Raw genomic sequence first — 26,569 nt, 5'->3', positions numbered from 1 at the left:
ATCCTAGGAGCTAGATCAATTCTACATTCAGATCCCTGCCTCTTTCAAAGCAGGGCAGCTTCTGGCTGCCAAATTTCTGTCATCATTTGACAGTGCTTATCTCAGTAAACAACTCTTATGCACTTATGAATATAAACAAGTCCTACAAGATGTGCTCAACTGATGTCCACCTCCAATCAGACCTCCCAGTTGCTGCGGCCCTACATTTGCAAATATATTTTGTATCAGACAATGGTCGAGTGATTCACTGGTGCAGGGAAAAAAAAACAAAACTTTACCCAGTGCCATGAATGAGCCTACATCACTCTGGAACGCTGTGCTGTGCAGCCCAGGGTCCCAATGGAAAGCAGGCAGCTGCGACAAACGGTCCATGCTGGTGCTGGCATCTGTCCTGTGACCATGAGAGGGACCTACAGGCAACGTCAAAAGAAACCTGTTATCCTCCCCAGACCTGCCATCCTCAAAGGCACTGCTCCAAACCCATACTGGGCGCACAGCACACAAAGTGAGGCAACACAAGGACACTGCCTCACCACCATCCAGGGCCCAGCAAAGCTAACATGAGGTTCCATAGCCCACAGGGATCCCCCAGATCTGGCCAGCCTCTTTCCTATACACCTTATAATACCTTCAAGGGTCAAACCATCTCTGCAGCAATAGGAAAAGTCCTCTGCTCCCAAGTTGGTAGTGTAAAGTGTAGGGACCCTGGCCTGAGCACTGGGGTGACCCCTCCCCAGAGAAGTGCCTGTCCCTCCCCATCCAGCCATCTACCGGCTGGGCAGAGCTCCAGTTAAGGAGCTAAGGCCACCAGAAAGTATCATCGGTTCTTTGCTTCTCTAAGGGACTGAGATCTAAAACTAAGGGGTATGAGGCTGGCCAGGGAAGCAATGTGGCCTCCCTGGGTTCTTCAGGCCAAATCAGAAGCAGGCCAGAGGCAGGTGTTATGTGTAGTTGGGTGTACCTTCAGACCTGCTGTTGCTCCATGAACTTCCTTCTTCTCGTCACAATCTTGAAAAGCCCTACCATGATCATTCAGAACAATGACACGCCTTGACCTGTGGGATGGTCTAGAATGAGCCCCAAAACACCTGGGCCAGGGTAGGAGCAAAGAAGAAACAAGACTAACCTCAGACACAGGTAAGGAATCATCTGGTTTTATTTAGCTATTGGTCATATGACGAAAGGCATATATGGTACAAAATTACAGCAGTTTAGTTCGTTATACACTACAAATCAACATCTTTACAACGCATTACATGATCTTTGGATTTTGTTAACTCCCACTTAACGTGTACAAAATCAACATAATCCCCAAATCCAAATCACTTCTTAATATGAACCCATCATATGTACAGAAATCCACACACAGAGAAAGATGTTACAAGACTCTCCCACACAATGTCAACAGCCCAGCAGGAAGGCACCACGAACTTTTCTGAGAGAAAGATGTTTGTGGGTACAAGTGAGTCCATGTCTTCAGAGTGAAAAGGTTGTACACCAAGCCCCCGGCAGGTAAGGCATGCCCACCTCAGGGGCAGCAGTCAGGTCCCCAGGACTGGCTGACTGGGAGGGGCCTGGGGCACAGGCGCACACAGCACCGTGGTCAGCAAGGCCGATCTTAGCAAGCAGAACAAATAGCCACGAACTTGTCTGTTTCACATACAGGGAACTGTAAGCAAGGGGAACAAACAAGGGAGTAAGGGGGTGCGTAACACCACCTATACCTTCCAAACTCCTCAGTGGTCAATGTCAGCTAACAGCTCAACTCACTCCCTAAACATATAAGCCTTCTCAGTCCCTCCAGAAACCCCTCTAACCACACATAGCATCACTGTTTTCTCCTCCAGTCCCTGCTGCCCGCCCTCCTCAGGCCTCAGCCTTCCTGCCAGCAGCCCTCCAGCTTCCTTGGGCCAGTTCCTCAGAAAGGGCCTGACCTGCAGGAGGCAAAGAAACTGAAGTGCAGAGTGGGGCAGAGAGAAGTCTCCTCAGAACATGTCTCCAGCCACTCGTTTCAGACTGCTCACTGATACACCTCGGATGCAGACCCTCACTGCTGACCATTTACTTCCATTCCCCACCTGTCTGTGCTGTCCCATTCCTTCTGCCAGGCTAAATCCCAGAGCCAGCATCAGGAATACAGGACATAATGAAATAGGGCTGTCCCTGCCCCCGCGCCCACCCCCACACACCATCATCAGGACCAAATGCTAGATCCTGACTCACTGCCTGAGCAGATATGTCCACTGTGTCACAAACTAATGTAGCAAGAGTGAAAAAAAACTGAACCGGAACAGGCTTCATTCCAACATGTCCTGCTCCTCACCTGTTAGATCGGAGGGGCTCCACCTGAGCCCAGCATGGGGACACAGTGAAGCCATGGACGCCTAGCAGTCCCCCCACCAACCCATCTCTCCAGTCCCACACACCTGCCTTGGCAAGGCACCTGGGGGTTTGCATGTGATAGCACAGGAAGACAGGAGGGTCAGGACCAAACACCACACTCAAGGACCCACCCTCCCCGCTGCCCTGTTCTGCAGGTTGCCTCCCGATGGGCCCAAGCGTGGCAGGGTGAACAGGTGCACAGGGATCTCCATGGCTGGCCGTGGGTCGGGGAAGGTCTCAACGTGCTACATGCTGACAGAGGTGCTGAGGAACGGAACCCCAGGGTGGCTGGGGCTCCCTACTCCCAGTACAGGGTGAGTTCACGTGTCAGAGCTCCTTAGTTGCAACACCAGCCGGACAAACTTCTCCTCTCTCTAACACAGTACCAGGACAAGGCCCTAAAACGCTTCATTCTAAGGAGACCCGGGCAAAGCTAAGAGCTAGGCAAACTGAGAGCAGCAACAGACCTTTTCCCCTACTAGAAACGACTACTTTTCCCATTCAGTGAGCCTGAACCCCTCATCCCTGTAAGGAACAGCTGGAAGCTGTGAACAAAGCTGCCCAGCCCCAGCCCATTCTGGACAACAAAGTCTTGAGGTGCTTCAGTAGAAGGCCAGGGGAGTGCCAGAGGTGCCAGGAAAACAATGCCTCCCCGTGTTCAGGCAGCAGGCAGTACCAGTGGAGAATCTCAGGAAAGGAAACTGGGCGTGTGTGAATAGTCAGACCAGGAGAAGGAAAAGCATGGCTGGGCTGCGTGAGAACAGGAGGCGGAGGTAGGGCTGGTGGTCCCCAAAACCTCCTCAACAACAAAGAGCTGGTCTGGAAAACACAGCCCAGGCCTGCCCATTATTGAGAGTTCCAGCTAACAAGAATTTGTTCGTCAATAATCCCACTATATTCTGTTCAATTTTAATTAAACCGAATGATAAAAAAGAGAGTACGACACTCCTTATCCCCCAACAGACTTGCCCAAGATGATTCTATGGAAGGTTGTTTAAAGCGTGTTACAGGCAGATGGACTCCAACATGTACATTACTAGATAAAAAGGAAGCACACACGCCAAAACAGCCTTAAATCTTTAAGGTATTTTCTCTCCAGAGAACTTGGTGTAAAACTTTCTGAACAAGAACAGGTGACCTGAGGATCTGAGCATCAACACTGTTCTCCTTCACAGAAACGGACTGTTCGGTCCTACTTCCATTAGTGAAACTGATGACAGTGTAGATGTGAAAAAGTCTCTAACTGAAAATCTCTAAAAAAGAAATCTTCTGCGATGGAAGGAGGTTAAGTAGAAAAACAGAGCAGAATTGACAGCACTTAATTCAGTGACACACACCCAGTAGGTGTTCAGAAAATGCCAGCTGAAGGCAGGAATGAATAAAGGACAGAAGGGCTCCCACCTCCCCTGGGAAGGAACTGGAAGGAGCCAGCATTGCCTGACAGGCCCTCCAGTTGGGCCATGGGCCTGGAGGAAATACAAAGACCTCTACCTTCCAGGACAGAAACCTGCTGGGCCCACCAGGCTGGGAGGACGCCTCCTCACGGCCGTCTGCAGCACCGCACTGGGTGCCGAGCACTGGGTTACAGTACTAATCCACACTGACCTCTCCCAGCTGTCTGCTCCCTGTCTGTAGAAGAGACAGAGGGCAGGCCAGAGGAGGACAGCGTGTTCTGAGGAGGCTGAGGCTACCAGAGTCACTAGCTTCACGTGGGCACGAAGGGAAGAGCAGAGAGCAGAGCTCCAGCCTCTGTCTTGCCACTAGCCATGTGTGTAAACTTGGAAAAACCATTTAGCTTTTCTTGGCTCTCTCCCCTTCACTGCGAGGAGACCCTCCCTGCTCTAAAGCTGTGAGCACTGCAAAGATAAAGCTTCTGGGTGAAAGGTGCTGCTGGTCTGTATCCTGACCTCTTGGTGGCATGATCTGTCCTCCCCTCAGTTAAAATGCAACTGAACCTTGGGGAGCCCCCAGACGCTGGAGGAAATGGGCAGCAAAAGCCACCTCTCAGAGGGTTGAGCTCTTGACGCAGGCCAGTAAACCCCAAGACAAGATCGTATAACCTGGATCAGCACAAACTAAGTATGAACAATTCACATAAAATCCACATGGTAACTCAGCCACCTACACCAGATTGGGGGGGCGGGGGAGGTCAGGGGAGAAGCAGCAAATCTCTGGCAAACAGCTGGCTATTACAGATGTCAGACAGGAGGCCATGGTGCAGGCCACCAGAACAAGTAACTAATGCATGCTAGTCCACCATGAGCTGTGCAGGGCCCTGCGTCTACACAAAGAGGCTCCATCAGAAGGCAGAGAGCCTGGCATTACATCTTGTGAGAAGCTTCAAATCCCTAGGAGAACTGAGATTTTTCAACAAAAGCATGTTAGTGTGTCATTTTTAATTCTTAAACATGAGAACTAAAAACAGGCTGCAAAGGTGCCATGTACAAATCACCTTATCCACTGCTTCTGGGGCCCGCGAGCTACAGGGCCATGGTCAGCGCTGGGGCTAAGAGGACAGGGTCTGCAATCAAGGGCCTGTCCTGAAAGACCAGCTCTCTGAGCAGGCCCAGGAGGCTCATAGGGTGATGGGCAGGGACAGTATCGGGAACAAGAGTGGCATTTCAACGTTTAGCACTAGAAACACTGGGCACCTCATTTTGTTTTGAAAGATAAATGGAAGTATCTACCAAGGAGAGTCTTTCAGGCCCTGAGGCCCTATGGTTGGGCTTTCTTTCCTGCATTTCACACTGAGCTCCACACCAAGCCATCTCCAAATGGATTAGCCCTCTCCCAGCCTTCCACGGAAGTTTGTCTTAACCCTACCCCAAAGAAACCAGCATTAACGGAGGTCTGGGCAGGACAAGGAGCCTCCTAGCCGAGAAGCCAGGTGATATTCTGGTATGTGCTAGCCTTTCCAGAAGGCACCATTTGGGGCCGGGCCAGGTTGTGAGGTTGCCACAAGGGCCCAAGAGGCAAGACTAAGGGCAGCCATGGGGACAGTGGAGAAACACTACCCTCCATAGGGCCACTTGCCAACCCACCAGCCCATAGCATTAGTCAAGGGAGTCAGGGTATATGCCAAGAAGCTAAAATGATCTTCAGGACCTTCCCAGAAACCAAAATTGCACCAAATAAGGTAGTGATACCTCTAAATTACATCACCATTGACTAAAGGAACACAACATAATTCTCCAAGATTTTGCTTTCGCTTTAGAGTAAGGGCACTTGTGCATCTGCATTAGAGGAACAATAAACCAAAAAACCAAACCCACTGGCTTTGAGACAATTCCAACTCATAACGACCCTACAGGACAGAGTAGAACTGCCCCATATGGAATCCAAGGCCATAATACTTCACAGAAGCAGACTGCCACATCTTTCTCCTGTAGAGCAGCTGGTGGGTTTGAACTGCCGACCTTTTGGTTAGCAGCTGAGCAATTTAACCTCTGTGCCACCAGGGCTTCTAGAGAAACAATAATGGAGGGCTCAAATCCTCTGCCCATCTCAGCATTCTGGGGCTGCCAGGAATTTCCATCTTGCAGGAAGCCGGCAGCTCCCAAAGGCCAGAGAGTCCGCTGTGTGGAAAGGCACGGGAGGCGCCTGTGCCCTGGCTGAGGCAGACAACGATTGTGGCTCGCGAAAGATTTCAAATTTTGAAAAAATAAATACAAATAAATATACTCTAAGCATTCTGTTAGGGGAATAAAGGGCAAACAGAAAAAAAAAAAAACTCCAGGTTTAAAAACACTAAAACACCCACAAAAAAAAAAAAAAAAACCCTACAAAGACACCTATAAATCCTGTCAAAAGGAAGTGGGCAGGAGGCGCTCAGGCCCTGCGTCCTCTCTGGGGCACAGAACCGTTGCCAGAAGCCCCAAGGAGCTAGAGGCACTTATGGGAACGTTGTTACCCACTGTGGGAAATTTGGGGGTGGGAGCGAAAGGAGAGGCTTGAGAACCAAGCTGGGACTTGACAAACGGTATGACGGTTCAGGCAGAGGGAGGAAGCCCCGCCTTTGGGGGAAGAAAGGAGGCACTAGTTATGGTTATTTTTTTTTTAAGTTAATTGATTACAGGGGGTTACGGGAGAGAAAAGGAAAAAAAAAAAAAGGCTCTGTTGGGGAAGGCCCCTAGGCAGATATGAAGAAGAGCGGAGGGCTTCCTGCCACCAGGGCCTCGGCTCCACACAATCCAGAACATTCTGGGCTCCTAGAACCTTCAGCCCGCTACCCTGAGGCGGCGGCAACAAAGATGCCTCCTCATTTTCTGGGTAGAGAAAGAATAGAGCTCTAGGAGTCCTGGTAGAGCCAGGGAGTGGTCACCAGCCCTGTCTCTTTCAGAAAGCCCTCACAGCCCCTGCTCCAACCCTAGAACACCACCACCACCACCACCACCGCCCCCCACCGCCCCGCTCTGCCCCAACTCCCCGTGGGACCTTATTGGCAAGGCTCTTAAGGGTACACCGCCTTCCCCTCTGGTTAGTGTTTGTGAGGAAGATCGCAAAGAACCAGGCAGGCAACGGTGCCCGACTCTGCCAGGGCGGTGTCCCCAGGAGGCACCTACGGCGGCCTAGCTGGCCCAGGACTTTCGGTTCTCGGTGCTCTTCTGGTTCCTCTCCGCCCGCAGGGCTGCTCCAACCTCAGCTTTGGCCAGCGCCGTCAGGGAGGCCAGGTTGGTGGCGGAGCCAGAGAGGGTGGCGCTCCTGCGGGCCTCAGAAGCCGCGGCGCCCTGCAGCCTGAGCCCCGTGCTGCGCCTCCGGGCTGCGCCCACGGCCTTCCGCACGCGGCTGGGCTTCACTAGGAGCCCGTAGCCAGGGTTGCACTTGAAGTACTGCTTCCCTCCAATAGAACCGTCATTCTTACCTGGAAGGGGAAAGAAGAGACCGCGACTTAGAGGTGGTTCCAAAAAGGCTGCGGAAGTGCTCACCCAGCGCCCCCCACCCCAAGTGCCCCACTCTGTAGGGCACCGCTTGCCCCAGACTGAGTCCTCGGACACTGCCCAGGCCCGGCGGCACAGCGTGAGGCGAGGGCCAGATGGATGGGTGAGGCCAGGCTCCCTGCTGTCAGCAGTGGTCACCAGGGACACACATACCCAGGCCGTCTGCCCTGTGGTGTGAGGCCAGAGTTCTACTCTGGCCATTTCTAAAGTACCAGGAGCAGGTAAACTACCAAAACAGAGATGGAACCAACACCCCCATAGCGGGCATAGGTAATTTTCAATCTGGGTGATTAAAATGTGAACATAGGATGGATGGTGCTGGTGGAATGATTCCAATTACCAAATTATGCTTGGATGGATCTCATACTTGGTATGTCAACACAGGGTAAAGAAGAATTTCATTTGTAAAAATCAAATAGAAGACATTTTATGGTGAAGGATGAGAAAACAAAGTGTTCACATAGCATGTGTTGGAGGGAGGACACCCTCCCTGAGCCTCTCGATGTTAGTTTGTCATAGCGGAGAACAGGCGGGGAACATGATCCTTACAGGAAAAAAAAAGAGAGTTCTCTATTCTCACTGTCTCCATTTCCTAACCTGCCCTTTTTCTTCACCCCTCTCCAAAAGGCTTTGGACCACCTGCCCATCCACACTTCTCAGGGTCAAAAACAGCCTCCACTTGCCATAGCCAATTACCATACTAGATGCTCACTCAATGAGCCCTGCTGGTGCAACAGTTAAGAGCTTGGCTACTAACCAAAAGATTGGCAGTTCAAACCCACCAACTACTCCAAGGGAGAAAGATGTGGCAGTCTGCTTCCATAGAGATTACACCCTTGGAAGCCCTATGGGGCAGTTCTACTCTGTCCTACACGGTCACAATGAGTCGGAATCAAGTTGACAGCACATAACAACAACATGCTCAACTTATTCCACCTCTCAGCAACACAACACCTCACTCCTCCTTAACAAGCTTGCATCACTTGGTCCCTGGGATACACTCCTAGTTCCTGCCCATCATGGTGACTCCTCTGTTTCTGGATCTCACTGGCTGAAGGGCCCCAGAGCAAAATCCTCGCCTTCTTTTTCTGTCCGACGCATTCCCCTGGGTCTCTCGGCCACCCGCCTTATATACCAGGTATATCCAGATGCCCCTCAAATGTGTCTCCAGCCTGAACTTTGCTCTCTCCCAGATAGCCCACATCTCCACCTGAACATCTAACACACATCTCGGATTCACCAGCCCACAGCAGAACTCTTGATTCTTCCCTACCCCCTTCCCCTCATAACCTGCTACTCACTCAGTTGTTTACAACTCAGTAAATGGCAACATCATCTACTCTGTTGCTCAGGTCAAAAATTTAGGTGTTATCAGGACTCCTTTCTTTTCCTAATATCCCACATCCAATCCATTAGTCCTGGTGGCTTTACCTTCAGATTTTTCCTTAATCGAACCACTTACCACTGCAGTCACTACCACCCTGGTCTAAGCCACTATCATCTCTTGCCTGGAGATTTACAACAGCCTAACTGGCCTTAAGTTCCCATTCTTCTTCCTATGTCTCTTCTCCCTAAAATAAGTGAACTTCTTAAACACAAATCAGATTACATCATCCACCTGCTCAAACTTTCTCATGGTTTCCTACCATAAAAAATAAAAGGCCAAATTCTGAAAGTGGCCACTGCTCACCTCTCAACCTGGCCTTTGGGCTGTTCCTCAAACACACCCAACTCATTCTGCCTCAGGGCTTGTACACTCAGGGTATACCGTCCTTGGCCAGGAGTGCCGTCCTGCCCACTAACCCAGCCCCAACTCCTCACTCTCTCTCCTTTACATCATGCATGGCTTTGCGTTCCTATGTATTATTTAAAATCCCCTACACCCATCACTCTCTATCTCCTTACCCACTTCATTTTCTTCATACCACTTATTATTACCTGAATTGCATTTGTGTACTCAATAATTTTCTCTCCTATAAAATAAACACTGATTGAAATCAGGGACTTTGTTCTGCTCACCAAAGAATCCCCAGATTCAAGAACAGTAACTGGAACATAATCCATTGCCGTGGAGTTGGTTCCGACACATAGGGACTCTGTAGGACAGAGGAGTACTGCCCTATATGGCTTCCAAGGAGCATCTGGTGGACTCAAACTGCCAACCTTTTGGTTAGCAGCCGAGCTCTTAACCACTGGAATATAGTAGGTGCTTAATAATTACTTGTTGGACAAATTGATTTATTTGCTTTCTTAAGCACAATTACAGATAAAAATTTCTTTCCTAATTCCCCTCAGCATTTCGGCAGAAATGGAACTTAAAATATATTCTAGCCTGGTGGCACAGTGGTTAAGAGCTATATAGTGAGCTACGGCTGCTAACTAAAGGGTTGGCAGTTCTAATCCACCAGCTGCTCCTTGGAAACCCTATGGAGCAGTTCTACTCTGTTCATTAAGGTGGGTGTAAGTTGGAATCAACTCGACATTAATGGGTTTGGGTTTTTTTTTTTTTTGGTGCTACAATAATCTAGAACCACGTACGATTCAAGATATTCTCTGCCAAAGCTATTTTTAAAGACAGTGAGTGACTTCATAGCTAAACTTCCAGGCCCAGAGACAAAGGAGTTATCCATGGTCAAGTGCCTGCAGCCCCAGATCTGAATGCATGCCTTCCCCTCAGCTTGCAGATAGTATGAAGGCTCAGGTCTATGCCTGTGCTGTAACAGAACCCCATTCCGAGATGCTCAGTCCTACCAGAGAATGACTGAAGAAAGCCTTCTCTCTCACATGGCGGAGTTTCTCTCTGAGTCACTTCTTGCAGGGCACATCACATCCAGTGATACTGCTTGTCTCAAAGCTCTGCAGTGACCTCGATGTCCCAATGCATCAAGGTAACTCTCCTGCTGTCTACAGACTTCCATTCATAGAGCTCTTCGCCCTTCACTCCCTGACTCACATTCTGTTCTGACCAAGAAAAACTACCCCCTATACTCTTGTTTCTTTTTTATATACTCTTACTAGGGGCCCTGGTGGTGCAGTGGTTAAGAGTATGTATGCTAACCAAAAGTACAGCAATTCAGATACACCAGCTGCTCCTTGTAAACCCTATGGGGCAGTTCTGCTCTGTCCTATAGGGTTATTATGAGTCAGAATTGACTTAAGGGCAACAGGGTTATACTCTCACTATACTCCTCCACCTACACTGCTCACAAACCTCGCTTAAAATCCATCTGTTCAGCTTCCAACCCTCATCTAAAGGAAAGGCTGCTCCCACCCTGAGGTGACATGATGGTTGAGCAGTTAAGAATCCTAATCACATACTGACTGGTAAAACTTCACTGTCCTTTACATCTCCCTTTTCATCATAAATGATAATGATGAGAATACTAGGAGGTCAGGATGGATTACAGTGTGAAGCTAAAAATCTCTAATGAATAAACAAAATTGAGTGTGGTCAAAATTGAAGGTGGTGTTACAGTTAAGTAAGCTAACTGGCCTTAAAAACACTCTTGCCAAGATACAAGGTCAACACACAAAAATCAAACATGTTTCTATACATCAGGAATGAACAATCTGAAAAGGAAAGTAAGGAAACAATTCCAGTAACAATAGTATCTAAAAGAATAAAATACCTAGGAACCAATTTAACCAAAGAAGGGAAAGACTTGTACACTGAAAACTATAAATCATTACTGAAAGAAATTAAAGAAGGCCTAAATAAATGGAAGGACATTCTGTGTTCATGGATTGTATGACATAATATCATTAAAATGTAAATATTACCCAAAGCAATCTAAACATTCAGTGCAATCCCCATCAAAATTCCCACAGCCTTCTTTACAGAAATAGAAAAGCCAGTCCTCAAATTGATATGGAAAGGCAAGTGGCCCTGAAGAGTCAAAAAAAAAGCAACCTTGAAAAAAGAAAAGCACGTAGGAAGACTCACAGCTCCTGATTTTAAAACATACTATATACTGGTATAATGATAGACTCGTTGACCAATACAATATAATCAAGAGTCCAGAAATAAACCCACACATCTATGGTCAGCTGATTTTCGACAAGCGTGCTAAGTCCATTCAATGGGGAAAAAACAGTCTGTTTAATAAATGGTGCTGGGACAACTGGATTAACACATGCAAAAGAATGAAGTTGGACCCCTACCTCACACCATATATAAAAATCATCTCACAGTGGATCAAGGGCCTAAAAGTAAGAACTGAAACTGTACAACTCTTAGAAGAAAACATAGGGGTAGTGCTTTGGGACTTAATATTTTACAGTGCATTCATAGATATGACACCAAGAGCCTGAGCAACAAAACAGAGATAAATGGGACTTCATTAAAATTAAAAATTTTGTTTACCAAAGGAGTTTAATCAACAAAGTGAAAAGACAGCCTATATACACTGGGGAAAAATTTGGGAGCACTATATATCTTATAAGGAGCCCTGGTTGTGTAGTAGTTAAGTGCTCAGCTGCTAACCAAAAGGTCAGTGGTTCTAACCTACCACCCACTTCGTGGGAGAAAGATGTAGCTGTCTGCTTCTGTAAAGATTTATAGCCTTGGAAACCCTATGGGGCAGTTCTACTTTGCCCTATAGGTTGATATGAGTCAGAATCAACTTGATGGCAGTGGGCTTGGTTTAGTATATGTCTTATGAGTTTAATATCTAGAACACATAAAGAACTCCTACAACTTAATGAAAAGACACACACCTAACTAAAAAATGGACAAAGAACTTAGATATCACTTTACCCCCACTAAGTTGGCTATGATTTTAAAAAAGAACTGGAAAACAGCAGGGGTTGGCAAGAATGTGGAGAAACTGGAACCCTCATCCACTGCTGATGGGATTGTAAAATGGTATAGTCACTATGTAAAACAGTTTGGAGGGCTTCAAAAGTTATACATAGAATTACATATGATCCAGCAATTCAACTCCTAGGTAGATACTCAAAAAAACAAAGCAGGAACAAAAAAGATACTTGTACACCAATGTTCATCACAGCACTATTCACAATAGTCAGAAGATGAAAACAACCTACGGTAAATATCCACCAACAGACAAATGGATAAACAAAATGTAGTATATACATACAATGGAGTATTACACAGGCATTAAGAGAAATGAGGTCCTGATACATGCTACAACATGAAGCTTGAAAACATTACACTGAGTGCAATAAGTCAGTCAGAAAAAGGTAAATGGGGCAGAGCCAACATGATACTATGGACAAAAGCACCATGCTGTCCTTCTACAGCAAAGACCTGAAAAACTAAGTAAAACAGATACGAACATCAGTCCTAGAGCCCTAAGCATCAAACAAAGGGATAAAGAATTTGATCAAGCACCAAATGGAAGAAGAAACTGACAGAGAACAGAAAGGGCTATGGAATGGAGGGCTAGCTAACGTGACATGGGTTGGCTGTCTTGGACCTCAGCTGCTAAGAAAAGCAGACAGGGAGTACAGGAAGGCAACTTCATGGAGCTCCCAACAGGAGATAGAGCACCTGGTAACCAGTGAAACACACTTTCCCACCCCCGCAACCTTCTTCCTGCTACATGGCTTCCACTGATTCCCAACAGGCCACAGTTGCTAAGCCGGAGAGATACCAGCTCAGGCCAGCTATCTCAGTGCCATATTACTTCTTTCTCTTTCCCCTTCTTCCTTTTCCTTCGCCTTCCCATCTAGGTCCTGTGCTGTCTCTGACCCTTCCTGATGGGCTGTGCCATGCCACCAGCGAGGGAAACATCAGCGTGCGGTCACTCCAGTTCTGCCCTGCCCCCAATAGCCGGTGTGCCCAGCAACATATTTAATTTTTGCTGGTGTTGTTTTTTGTTTGTTTACTCTCTCTCTTCCCATTCTTACCTTTCCTTTCTCCTGCCCACCTAGCCCCATCCACTGCCCACACCCCTTCTCAACAGGACGAACTGCACCACTTGGCTAGTAAGCCACTGGCAAATAGCCTTGCTGGGTCTGTCCCCCGCTACCCACCCAATCCTACCATGCCACCATTTTATTTACTTTTTGTTCTGCCTTTTTGTGTGTGTGCTTTTTTGATTCTGCTTCCCTCTCTTCTTTCACCCACTTAGCTCCGAACATCACATCCTCTTCCTTCCCTTTTATCTGCATGTGCACTGAGTGCCACGCCCCTAGATTGCACCAGCACAGACCACCAGACCCCAACCTGCACTGCCCCCCAGCCCCACCCTGTCAGCCCCAGTACATGCTGCAAATGACCTATCCCCACCCCTCACGAACGCTGGACCTGCCCTGCTACACCATAACTGAGCAACTGGCCCTGCTCACCTAGACAAGGTGCTCAGAAGTGCCCACAGAGGAGCAAGCAGCAAAGCACACCCAGCCCACCTGTCTAGACGTAAACAAATAAAACAGCAGGACGAAACAAACAAATCTACAACCAATAAATGAAGAAAATAATTTCTGAGTGTCCCAAAGACAGCAGACAATATCCAAACATATTTAAAAAAAAAAAAAAAAAGACAGGATGGCTCTAAAAAGCAACCAAAATAAAACATCAAATGACCTTCCGATAGAAGAAAAGGCACTGGAACTACCTGATAGGGAATTCAAAATTCTAATTTTCAGGGCTCTTCAAGAGATGAAGGAAAAGGAAGACAAAAATAAGGAGAAAAAAAAAAAAGACAAAATCATGGAAAATACAGGCAAAACACAGACAAAGCAATGGAAGAATTCAGGAAAATAATACAGAAACAAAATGCCAAACAAAAACTAGACATCACAGAAAAACAGAAATTAGCAATCCAAAAGATTTACAACAGGATTCAGACATGGACACTGCAATAGAAGGTTTTAGGAGGAAATGTGAAACAATGGAAGACAGGATCAGCAAAATTGAAGACAAATCCTAGCATACTACTTTTTTTGAGGAAAAATCAGAGAAAAGAATGAAGAAAAATGAAGAAACCCTGAGAACAATGTGGGATACAATCAAAACCAAAAATTTTGCATGTGATCAGAGTTTCAGTACAGGGGAGAAAACAGAGAGAATCATTGAAGACATGCTGACAAAAAACTTTCCCAGTATTATGAAAGATAAAATGCTGACCATCCAAGAAGCTCAATGAACAACATACAGGATAGACTCCGAAAGAAAAGCACCAAGACATACCATAATCACACTCGCCAAAACCAAAGACAATGAAAGAAACCTGAGAGTAGCTGGAGAAAAATGAAAAGTCACATACAAAGGAGAAACAATAAGACTAAACTCTGATTACTTGGCAGACACCACAGAGGCAGGAAGGCAATGGGATAACATATGTAAAACCTTTAAAGAAAAAACTTGCTAACCAAGAATAAAATAACGTGCTAAACTCTTGCTCAAATATGATGGTAGAATTAGGATATTAATAGATAAACAGAAATAAAGAGGCTATGTAAAAACCAAACCAAACTTACAAGAATTATTAAAGGGAGTCTTTCAGTTAGAGAAACAATATCAAACAAAAACATGAATCTAGGACAGAGAACAACATCAGCCAGATACTAACCTAGGTAATAAACTCTTGAGGATAAAATAAAACTAAAAGATTTACAACATGGAACCAGAGAGGTCAATCTGTAAATGACAGCAACATTAGAATAATAAAAGAGAGAATGAACAGTGTAGGTATGGAACTTTCAGATGGAGAGGAAGTCAGGGCGATATCAAGTAATAAAAGACTGGTTTAAACTTAAGAGGATGGGGGTAAATTTCAAGGTAAACACAAAGAAAGTTAACTAACCTACTCACCAAAATAAAGAAAAAAGGACAGTGTAGCAGGGGCAGGGGTCTGGGGACCGTGGTTTCAGGGGACATCTAGGTCAGCTGCCATAACAAAGTTTATTCGGAAAATGTTCTGCATCCCACTTCGGTGAGTTGCATCTGGGGTCTTAAAAGATAGTGGGTGGCCATCTAAGATGCATCAATTGGTCCCAACCCATCTGGAGCAATGGAGAACGAAGAACACCACAGACACAAGGAAAATATTAGCCCAAGGGACAAAAGGGGCCACATAAACCAGAGATTCCATCAGCCTGAGATCAGAAGAACTAGATGTGCCCAGCTACCACCAATGACTGCCCTGACAGGGAACATAACAGGGAGTCCCTGATGGAGCAGAAGAAAACTGGGGTGTAGAACTCAACTTCTAGTAAAAAGATCACATTTAATGGTTTGACTGAAACTGGAGAAACTCCAGAATACTTGGCCCCTGTACTCTCTGTTAACCCAGAACTAAAACCATTCCTGAACGAACTCTTCAGACAAAGAATATTGACTGGACGATAAGGCATAAAATGATACTTGTGAGGAGTGTGCTTCTTAGTTCAAGTAGACACATGAGAACAAATGGGCAGCTCCTGTCCAGAGGTGAGGTGAGAAGGCAGAAAGGGACAGGAGCTGACTGAATGGACATGGGAAATCTGAGGTAGAAAGGAGGAATGTGTGGTCACATCGTAGGGATAGCAACTAGGGTCACATAACAATGTGTGTATAAATTTTTGTATGAGAAACTAACTTGAGCTATAAACTTTCACCTAAAGCACAATAATAAAAAATAAAGAAGAAAAACAAAGTCTCAGTAAACACAATATCTACAAAAATGAAACAAACAAAAAAACCCTACAAACAAAAGGGATTCAGCACAGAAGAGTAAGAGGAAAAAAGAAATGTCAGCACCACAAAAAAAAAGGACTACAAAATGACAGCAATAAACTCACATCTATCAATAATTACACTGAATGTAAATGGCTTAAACACACTCATAACGAAACAAGGAGTGACAGAATGAATAAAAACACAGGACCCATCAATATACAGTCTACAAGAGATACATCTTAGAAACAAAGACATAAATATATTAAAAATCAAAGGATGGAAAAAAATAAATCAAGCAAACAGCTACCAAAAAGGAGGAGGCATAGCAATACTAACGTCAAATAAAATAGATGTTAAAACAAAATCCACCAAAAAAGACAAGGAAGGGCGTTACATAATGATTAAAGGGACAATCAACCATGAGGACATAACCATAATAAATATCTATGCACCCAATGACAGGGCTCCAAAACACATGAATTCTAACAGCAGTGAAGAGAAATTGACAGTTCTACAATAACAGCAGGAGACTTCAACACACTCTTAGTAAAGGACAGAACATCTAGAAAGAAGCTCAACAAAGATAAACATGATGTAAAGGCCACAATCAACCAACTTGACCTCATAGACATATATATACAATACTCCACCCAACAGCTGCAAAGTACACATTCTTTTCCAATGCACATGGAATGTTCTCTAGAATAGACCACATCTTTGGCCATAGCGCAACCCTCAATAAAATCCAAAACACAGAAAAATTAAATCATCTCTGATCATAACATCATAAAAGTAGAAATAATAGGAAAAGCAAGGGAAAAAAAAATCAAATACATGGAAACTGAGTAAGAGCCTGCTTAAAAACCACTGGGTAATAGATGAAATAAAAGACGGAATAAAAAAATTCCTAGAATCAAATGAAAATGAAAACACATCATGCCTAGATTTTTGGGACACAGCAAGGTTTGGCCATGATGTAGCAATAGATACAAAAATAAAAAAGACGAAAGGGACGGAATCAAAACATTAGCTATACAACTCAAACAAACAGAAAGAGAACAGCAAAGGAACCCCACAGTCACCAGAAGAAAGGAAATAATAAAGATCAGAGCAGAAGTAAATGAAATAGAGAATAGAAAAACAATAGATAAGAATCAACAAAGGATCGACAAAATTGATAAACCACTGGCCAAACTGACAGAAGGATAATAGGAAAGGACCCAAATAACCCAAATAAGATATGAAATGGGGATATTACAACAGACCCAACTGAAATAAAAAGGATCATAACAGAGTACTATGAAAAACTGTACTCCAACAAATATGAAAACCTGTAGGCAATGGATCTAGAAACATACTAGCTACCTAAACTAACAAAAACTGAGGTAGAAAATCTGAACAGACCCATAACAAGAGAAAAGATAATAATATTTTTTTTTTTAGCATAACCTTGATACCAAAACCAGGCAAAGATACTACAAAAAAGAGAAAATTACAGACCTGTATCTTTCAGGTATATAGATGCAAAAAATTCTCAACAAAATTCTAGCCAAAGAATTCAGCATCATATCAAAAAAATAATACACCACAGCCAAGTGGGATTCATACCAGGTACGCAAAGATAGTTAAACATCAGAAAATCAATGTAATCCATCACATGAATAAAACAAAAGAATCATATGATCATCTCAATCGATGGAGAAAAGGCATTCGATAAAGTCCAATACTCATTTTTGATAAAAATCTCAATAAAATATTTATAGAAGGGAAATTCCTCAACATGAGTCAGGATCGACACGATGGCAACTTTTTTTTTTTTTTTTTTAATACAAGACCCTGGTGGCGTAGCGGTTAAGACTCCGGCTGCTAACCAAAAGGTCAGCAATTCAAATCTACCAGGCACTCCTTGGAAACCCTATGGGGCAGTTCTGCTCTGTTGTATAGGGTAGCTATGAGTTGGAATCTACTCAGCGGCAATGGGTATACAAAAGCAACAGCCAATATTATTCTTAATGGAGAGTGGTTGGAAACATTCCCCCTGAAAAGAGAAACAAGAGAAGAATGCCCTTTATCACCACTTCTATTTAACAGTGCTTGAAGTCCTAGCTAGAGAAATAAGGCAAAAAAAAAAAAAAAAAAGAAAGAGCATCCAAATAAACAGAACTATGAAAAGGAAATTAGGAAAGCAATACCATTTGTAATAGCCACTAAAAAAATTAAAAACTGAGGAATAAATCTAACCAGGGGTGTTCAAGACCTATACAAAGAAAACTCCAAAACACTACTGCAAGAAACCAAGAGAGACCTACATAAATGGAAAAATGTACTATGCTCACCGATAGGTAGACTAAACATTGTGAAAATATCAATTCTACCCAAAGCAATTTACAAATACAATGCAATCCCAATCCAATTACCAACAGCATTCTTTAATGAGATGGAAAAACTGATCATTAACTTTATATGGAAAGTAAAGAGGCCCCAGATAAGTAAAGCACTACTGAAGAAGATGAATAGAGTAGGAGGACTCACACTACTTGACCTCAGAGCTCACTATACAACTATGGTAGTCAAAACAGCCTGGTACTGGTATGACTACAAACAGAATGAATAATGGAACAGAATTGAGTGCCCAGATGTAAATCCAGCCACCTACGGTCACCTGATCTTAGACAAAGGCCCAAAGTCCATCAAATGGGGGAAAAGACAGCCTTTTTAACAAATGGTGCTGGCAAAACTAGATGTCCATCTGCACAAATATGAAACAGGACCCATACCTCACACGATACACAAAAACTAATTCGAAACAGATCAAAGACCTAAATATAAAACCAAAAACTATAAAGACCATAGAAGAAATAATAGGGCCAATGCTAGAGGCCCTAATACACGGTATAAATAGGATACAAACCATAACTAACGATACACAAACACCAGAAAATAAGCTAGATAACTGGGACCTTCTAAAAACTCAACACTTAATGCTCATCAAAACACTTCACCAAAAGAGTAAAAAGAGAGCCTACAGACTGGGAAAATTTTTTTTGCTATGACAAATCCAACAAAGGTCTAATCTCTAAAATCTATAGGAAAATCCAATACCTCTATAACAAAAAGACAAATATCCAATTAAAAAATGGGCAAAGGAAATGAACAGACACCTCACCAAAGATACTTCAGGTAGCTAACTGACACATGAGAAAATGCTCACAATCACTAGGCATTAGAGAAATGCAAATCAAAACCACAATGAGATAAGTTCTCAGTCCAACAGATGAATCGATAAACTATGGTACAAGCACATTGACAGAACGCTAGGCAACAATAAAGAACAACGATGAACCTGCGAAACATCTCACAAAGTGGATAAATCTGGAGGGTATTGTGCTGCGTGAAATATGTCAATCACAAAAGGACAAACACTGTTTGAGATCACTATTATAAAAGCTCACGAAAAGGTTTCCACACAGAAAGAAACAATCTTTCATGGTTATGAGGGAGGGGAAGAGTGAGGAGGGAAAAATACTAACTAGACAATAAATAAGACAGTACACAGTACTGGGGAAGTCAGCACAACTTACCAAGGCAGGGTCATGGAAGCTTCACAGACACATCCAAACTCCCTGAGGGATCTAATAACTGGGGTGAGAGCTGTGGGGACCATGGTCTTGGGAGGACATCTAGCTCAATTGGCATAACATAGTTTACAAAGAAAATGTTCTACATCCTACTTTGGTGAGTAGCGTCTGGGTCTTAAAAGCTTGTGACTGGCCATGTAAGATACTCCACTGGTCGCACTCCGTCTGGAGCAAGAGAGAATTAAAAAAAAAAAAAACAAAGACACAAGGGATGGATTAGTCCAAAGGACTAATGGAACACAACTACACAGCTTCCACCAGACTGAGTCCAACACAACTAGATGGTACCCAGCTACCACTTCGGACTGCTCTGATAGGGATCACAATAGAGGGTCCAGGGCAGAGCTGGAGAAAAAAGTAGAACAAGGTTTTAACTCAAAAAAAAAAAAAAAAAGACTGGGCTTACTGGTCTGACAGAGACTAGCGAAACCCTAAGAGTATGGCCCCTGGACACCCTTCTAACTCAGTACCAAAGTCACTCCTGAGTTTCACCCTTTAGCCAAAGATTAGACAAGCCCCATAAAAGAAAATGAGACTAAATGGGGACACTAGCCCAAGGGCAAGGACAACAAGGCAGGAGGGGGCAGGAAAGTCGGTTATAGGGAACTCAAGGTCGAGAAGGGGAGAGTGTTGACACGTCTTGAGATTGGCAACCGATGTCACAAAACAATATGTATATTAATTGTTTAATGAGAAACTAATTTGCTCTGTAAACCTTCAGTTAAATCACAATAAAAAAATGCAAAAAAGAAAAATAATAATTGTATGATCTCACTTATATGAAACACCTAGAATAGGCAAATGTATAGAGACCAAAGTTTATTACTGGCTAGCAGGGGTGAGAGGGAGGGGGAAAGACAGAATCATTGGTTTGGAGGGACTGAGCTTCTGTTAAGGGTGATGGAAAAATTTGGAAACAAATAGGGGTAATGTCTACACAACATAAAGAATGTAATTATTGTCATTGAATTATATATGGAAAAAATGTTGAAATGGCAGATTTTTTGTTATATACATATATACTTGCATGACAAAAAAAAAATACTCCTGCCAAAAGTAATAAAAGCCAAAAGTATAAGCAGTAAAAGAAAAAACTGATAAATTAGCATTCAATGAAATTAAAGACTTTTGTACCTCAAATGGCATCATCAAGAAGTTAAAAATAACCCACGAAATGAGAGGAAATATTTGCAAATCACATATCTGATAAGGGACTTATATCTAGAATAGATTTTTAAAACCTTTTAAATCTAAATAGGAAATATAGCCCAATTGAAAGGGGCAAAGGATCTGAACAGATATTTCTCCAAAGAAGATACATGAATGGCCAGTAAGCACATGAAAGCATGTTCACCTCCTTAAGGAAATGCAAATCAATACCATAATGAAACAACACTTCATACCCACTAGGATGATTAATATCAAAAAGAGAGACAATAACATGTATTGGCAAAGATGTGGAGAAAGTGGTTCCCTCATATATTGCTGGTGGCAATGCACAATGGTGCAGCCACTCGAAAACAGTATGGGAATTCCTCAAAATGTTAAAACAGAGTTAATGCCTAGGTATCTACTCAAGAACATGAAAACATACATGCACACAAAAACCTGTACAACAGTATTCACAGCAGCATTAATCATACCTGAACCTCAAAAACATAATGTGAAAGTAAAAGAAGCCAGTCACAAAAGACCACATGTTGTATGATTCCATTTACATGAAATGACCAGCACAGGCAAATTTAGAGTGACATAAAGTAGACTAATGGTTGCCTAAGGCTGGGGGAGAAGGAGTGACTGCTAATGGACAAGAGGATTCTTTTTGGAGTGATGTATATGTTCTAAAATTAGATTATGGTGATGGTTGCTCAACTTTATAAATATACAAAAAAAAAAAAAAAAAACACTAAATGGGGGTAAAATTTATGGTATATATGTATCTCCATAAGCCATGTTAAAAATATTTTGAACTTCTCAAACACAAAGTATTTCCTGAAGTCCTGCCCCTCAGTTTTTCTGAAAATGATCATCTATTTGCTCTTAAAATCTGCCACTCTATAATGAGAATTAAGAGAGTTGCAAGCCTGAAATGGATCATAGACCATCTCATCCAGAGGTTCCCAACCCCTGGGCCAAGGAGCCTAGAAAGTCTTTAGAACTGAGAAAAACTGAGCACCGTGTATACATCAGTGTTTGTAACCTGAGCAAACAAATCAAATATAGCTGCCTACTGTATTTCAAATGCAGATGCTTCTGTGGCTAAAAGTGCACTGAAATTCATTACTAAATTTATGGTAACTCTTAATTACTGTCTTGGGTTTTTGAAAAGCTTCTGGAGGTTACAAATTTTACTCTTAAAGATCTTCTAGTGAAAATTCCTAATCTTGTAAAGTGGGGACACTGAGGCACACAGAGATAAAATGACGTACTGGCAGAGCCAGGCACAAAGGCTAGCTCTCCTAAACCCAGACCGGTGCTTTCTCCAGCAGACCACATTTAGCATGCTAACCAATACCAAGCATATGTTCCAAACAGGTATCACTCACCTGAAGGTAAATCTAGCTCTACTCCAATCCATGTCCCCTCCTGAAAGTCAGTTGGCCCAATATATCTCACGATGCCCATTTTATTTGTGCCAATGGTAACATATTCTCCCTCTTTGAGCCACTCTGGGACTTCACTGGCTTCTTCAGAGTCTGACACAACTTCCAGTTTTTCCAAGGCCTGTCCCCCAGAGTTGCTGTCACCTGACCCTCCTGAGGCCAGCTGCTCCTCCTCAGTGCTAGAGGAGCAGGAGTCTCCACCAAGCATGCGCGTGAACGACTTTAGCTCAGAGGTTCGCACCTTCTGGATTCTGAATGGAGATGTTGGAGCAGATGACTGAGATAGGAGGTCAGGAGGGAACTGGGGTTTGGAGATGTCTAGCTCCAAGCTGGTAGCTGGCTTCATCTGATCCTTTGGGCTCCCTGGCTGCCTGGTGGCAGAAGAAACTTCTCTTACAGTCTGCTGGCTGGGTGATTCCTTTTGGGGGGCAGAAGTGGGAAGATATGTTGGTGTATCAATGGCAAGGGAAGCACTTGCCAGATCTTTATTCTGCTTCTCAAAGGAAACCAATCCCTTGGCCTTTAATACACCATTGCTGTTATATTGAGCAGTTTGCTTTGGTTGGATAGGCAGTGATGGGAGGCTGGTCTGATTCTCCAGTGGGGCAGAAAGGTGGCTCTCTGCACATGAAACAACAGATGGAAATGAAAGGTCAGTCTCAAGGGGGACCTGGCAGATGGGAGTTGGAGGGGAACTGGGTGCAGCTTGGGAGGCAGCATCAAGGCCAGTGACGAGTGCATCCGACAGAGTTGCTGTGGAAACGCTGTGGGAAAAGTAACCACTGGAGGTCTCACTCAGGGGGCTGGGAGGACCTTCCGGAACTTCTTGGGCCTGGGCATTTGCAGGAAGTGGCTGCTGGGAGGGCACTTTAGCTGGTTTGTCATAGATTTTCACCACAGGGGGAATCTGCACAGTCACTTCTGGTGTCTCACTAATTCCCATGTTCTCTTGGTGAGCCTGGAACAGGAAAGGTGGGAAGCATAACTGTTTAGAATTTAAAGTTAAGGATTCATTTCCCAAATAGTTGAAAATGATTTTGTTGTTGTTAGTTGCAACATTATGGCTTTGACAGTGAAAAGTTCATGGCTTTGGAGTAAGACAGACACCAGTTCCACCACTTATTTCTATGTGACCTTGGCTTTTCACATAATAAATACTGAGTGCCTACTGCACTTAGCAGACACTGTACTATGTACCAGAGGTAGAGTGCTAAACAAAATGGACAGTCCCTACCCCTTCCGTTTCTTCACCTTTTACATAAAAAGAGACCCTAACCTCTACTACACAGGGTTGGTGTAATACAATAAGATCACACTACAGAGTGCGGCACATCCTCGGTGTACAGTATCATCTGAATTCCCTCATCACTCATTACCACCCTCCTGCCTTCCTTCATTCAGGCTAATAACTCTGCTCCCTTGGAAACACAGAAGCCCTGCCCACCACCACTGACTTCTCGAAGGAGATTATGAGAATCATTAAAAAGGCTAAAAGAGCACCTTTCTGCTGCAAAATTTAAATGATGATCTCATCTGAGGATCTGAAAATGCTTTAGACCAGCTTTACCAGCTCATATACACACAAAAATGGCCTTCGGACTGCTGACTGATGGGATTTTACTGGTCAGGAGTCAGGGCAGGAGAAAGGCTCCCACATTCCTCCTCCCTGCAGTCCTCTGCCCTTTCTCTGAGATGCTTTCATTCAGGCTGCTTTTGAAGGCTGATTCCACTTCCTGGGTTAGGGATACCTCTAATGACTGGGAGACAGAGGCTAGGCAGCAAACAGCCTCTGGAGAGGTGCAGAGTGAGGAATGGGATCTGACAGCTGGGGGTGGCCTCCCTCTCACATAACTCTGTGAGTCACTCCAGCAGGACACATAACAAAGCCCATATTTCATGTGGGAGGATGACAGCCATAGTTTATCCAAATCCCACTGTTTCTGAGGTGCTGGTAAAGTGTTACTTTGTTTATAACCTAAGCCAGTTTAAGAAGCCGGCAGATTATCTTTCTATTCCTGGTTCACAATGACAGGGGAAAAGAAAAAGCAGGGACAGTGAATGGGGGTGGTGGGATAGGGTGGGTGCCATTCAGAAAAAGAAATATGTTTTCCAATATTTACGGAAAGATTATTTATATTACAGGAATGGTTATTTTCCATTGAAATACAGGATTTATTTGAACTGGGAAACAGCTGTGATCTATAAGTTTCTTATAGTTCCTTGGCTTAACTCAGTAGTTTGATAAATTATGCATTTTCACATGAATGCTCATTTATATTCCTGTTTCCAAAGGCCCACCTTTCCCCACAAGGCACACTTTCAGGGATGAAATTAACTGCACCTCTTGAGAGTAACAGCCCATTTTTGTGATGGATCTCTAGGCTGCAAAATTTACTAACTCCAATAGATCAATAACTGTCACCAGTATATATACTCTAAAAGATTAGGTGGTCCTTCAATCATTTTTCTTCTGCAATTTGTACATGTTTTATTTATTCTTTTCTATTTTCTTTCTAACATCACCGGCCATGCAGAGAAGAATACACAAACAAAACTATTAAGAGACTAGAATCTGAACAATAAACATGATCCCGAAATGGTATTGTTCCATAATCTCCTACTAGGTAAAACCCAATCAGGGTCATTTCAACAACTTCTCCACATAGGTCCTGGCCTGAAGAGTTTGCAGTCTAGGGAAATGCCTTGTATTTATATGATATTATCCCACTTGCTTCCACGTGAATCCTTTGATATGGGCCAGGAAGAATTACCATATTCACTTTACAAAGTTGCTCAGAGAAGTAAAAGAGTTTATTCAAGACATTCAATAAGTGAAAAAGAAGGGATGAGAGGTCAGATCTACAGCAATAACAAAGAGCAGATCAAAGAAGGCAGACAGCACTGACTGGCTACCATGTTCTTTTCTACTGAGCCCAAGTGCAGTCTCAGAATCCTCCCATCACAACAGCACTCCAGGCAGCTGCTCCCACTTGCTGGAGTTGATATGTGAGTTGAAACTATTTCCCATCTACGGATTATACGCTAACCATTGAGTCATTTCCAGAGACTTCTGGGAAAGCCCAGCCTTGAGACCACCACCACATGAGCATCAAAGCTGCCCTGAGCTGCAGAGGCCCTCACCAGCAAGGGACTTGTTGTCAGTCTGTCCCACTGGTCTTGGAGCTCAAGGTCGAAATTCCTGCCTCAGCAAAATGACAAATACTACTCATGGAGGGAGAGGGCCACTTGCCAAACACCAAATTTTACTATCTACAATACATACCAAGGGTCTTTTAGGAATAAGTGGAATTCATGGAGGTCTACATTTTCTTTCAAACTATTTAGCTTTTTTCCCTGTTGTTTTAATAAATAAAATTTTCCCGTGAAGATATAGCATTTCCTAAGAGAATGAAAGCACAGTGGGAGAAAATAGGTTTGCTATTCATAAGATTAGAAGTGCTGTTGATCTGTGGGAGATCATAAGAGACTATTTTCTCCCCAGTTTAGCATTAGTCTTTTCACGCTGATATCATGAATCAGAATGAAATGTAAAACTGAGAATTAAGCAAAACACTCAGAATAAGGAGGCTGTTCTGTTTATAGAAATCTCCTTTGCCTAGCAGTGGGCTATTAAAGCAGCAGACTACATTAGCAGTCAGGCATCTAAAAGTTTAGCAATCATATGATTAACAAGTTGAAAATAGAAAAGTGTAACACAGAAAATATAAAGGGAAAAGACAATGATCTATATTCTAGTTAATTGTCAAAACAGTAACGTTAAAATTAAAAAAAAAAAAAAAAACTGCAGGTGTGGATGTAGCAATTATAGCACCAGGACCACCCACTGTATGTGGTACAGCCACCAGCAAAGGCACCACCAGCAGGCAGACAGACTTACCTCCTCCATCCGTGTCACCGCAACGTCCAGGAGGGTTGACTGCACCATGATTCGTGGCACGGGCTGAGAAAACAAGTGAAGAGGCAAGCAAAACAATAGGTTGGTGAAAGTAACGGATCAAGAGCAGCAGAAGAGAGACCATTAGAGAATACTGTCATTGAAAAGACTGGAGAGTCAATCAGGAGGACCCACCAGAGCTGAATTTTTACAACTTTTGGCAATTCTAACAAGTCACTACCAATCAGCTGTACAAGTGTAAGGGGCTACATACTACACAGAAGTCCTAAGAAATAAGCAAAGGGGCTTACCTCCAGCTAAAGGAACCAGACATATGTTAAAACAGTAACATACATGGTGTATTTTTACACACGCTCGTGCCCCCTCTCTCTCTGGGGTGTACAAATCAGTATTACAAGAATTTATAGACAGAAGTGACTGGGACAGGAAAGATTTTAGGCAGGAGGTGGAATCCAAACCAAGCCTTG

General features: G+C 43.8%; 1 protein-coding gene across 5 annotated transcripts in view; it reads right to left on the bottom strand.

Moving 5' to 3' along the window:
* Positions 1-1,152: 1,152 nt before the first annotated feature.
* Positions 1,153-26,569, bottom strand: part of KIF13B (kinesin family member 13B) — a 346,406-nt gene continuing 320,989 nt past the window's right edge. For 3 of the 5 annotated variants that reach the window (XM_049865675.1, XM_049865679.1, XM_049865677.1), the window contains 3 exons: positions 26,085-26,147; positions 22,130-23,144; positions 6,803-7,243 (listed from right to left, as the gene is read on the bottom strand). In XM_049865675.1, the coding sequence (XP_049721632.1) occupies positions 6,951-7,243; positions 22,130-23,144; positions 26,085-26,147 (1,371 nt within the window). In that variant the 3' untranslated portion in view covers positions 6,803-6,950. Of the gene's footprint in view, positions 1,670-6,802; positions 7,244-19,676; positions 19,749-22,129; positions 23,145-26,084; positions 26,148-26,569 lie in introns of those variants that run through there. The other 2 variants (XM_049865676.1, XM_049865678.1) reach the window with 2 other exon arrangements.

This window comes from Elephas maximus, chromosome 22 (genome assembly GCF_024166365.1).
Source record: "Elephas maximus indicus isolate mEleMax1 chromosome 22, mEleMax1 primary haplotype, whole genome shotgun sequence".
In the NCBI taxonomy this organism is placed as follows: domain Eukaryota; kingdom Metazoa; phylum Chordata; class Mammalia; order Proboscidea; family Elephantidae; genus Elephas; species Elephas maximus.
This window is presented reverse-complemented; position numbering and strand designations above follow the sequence as displayed.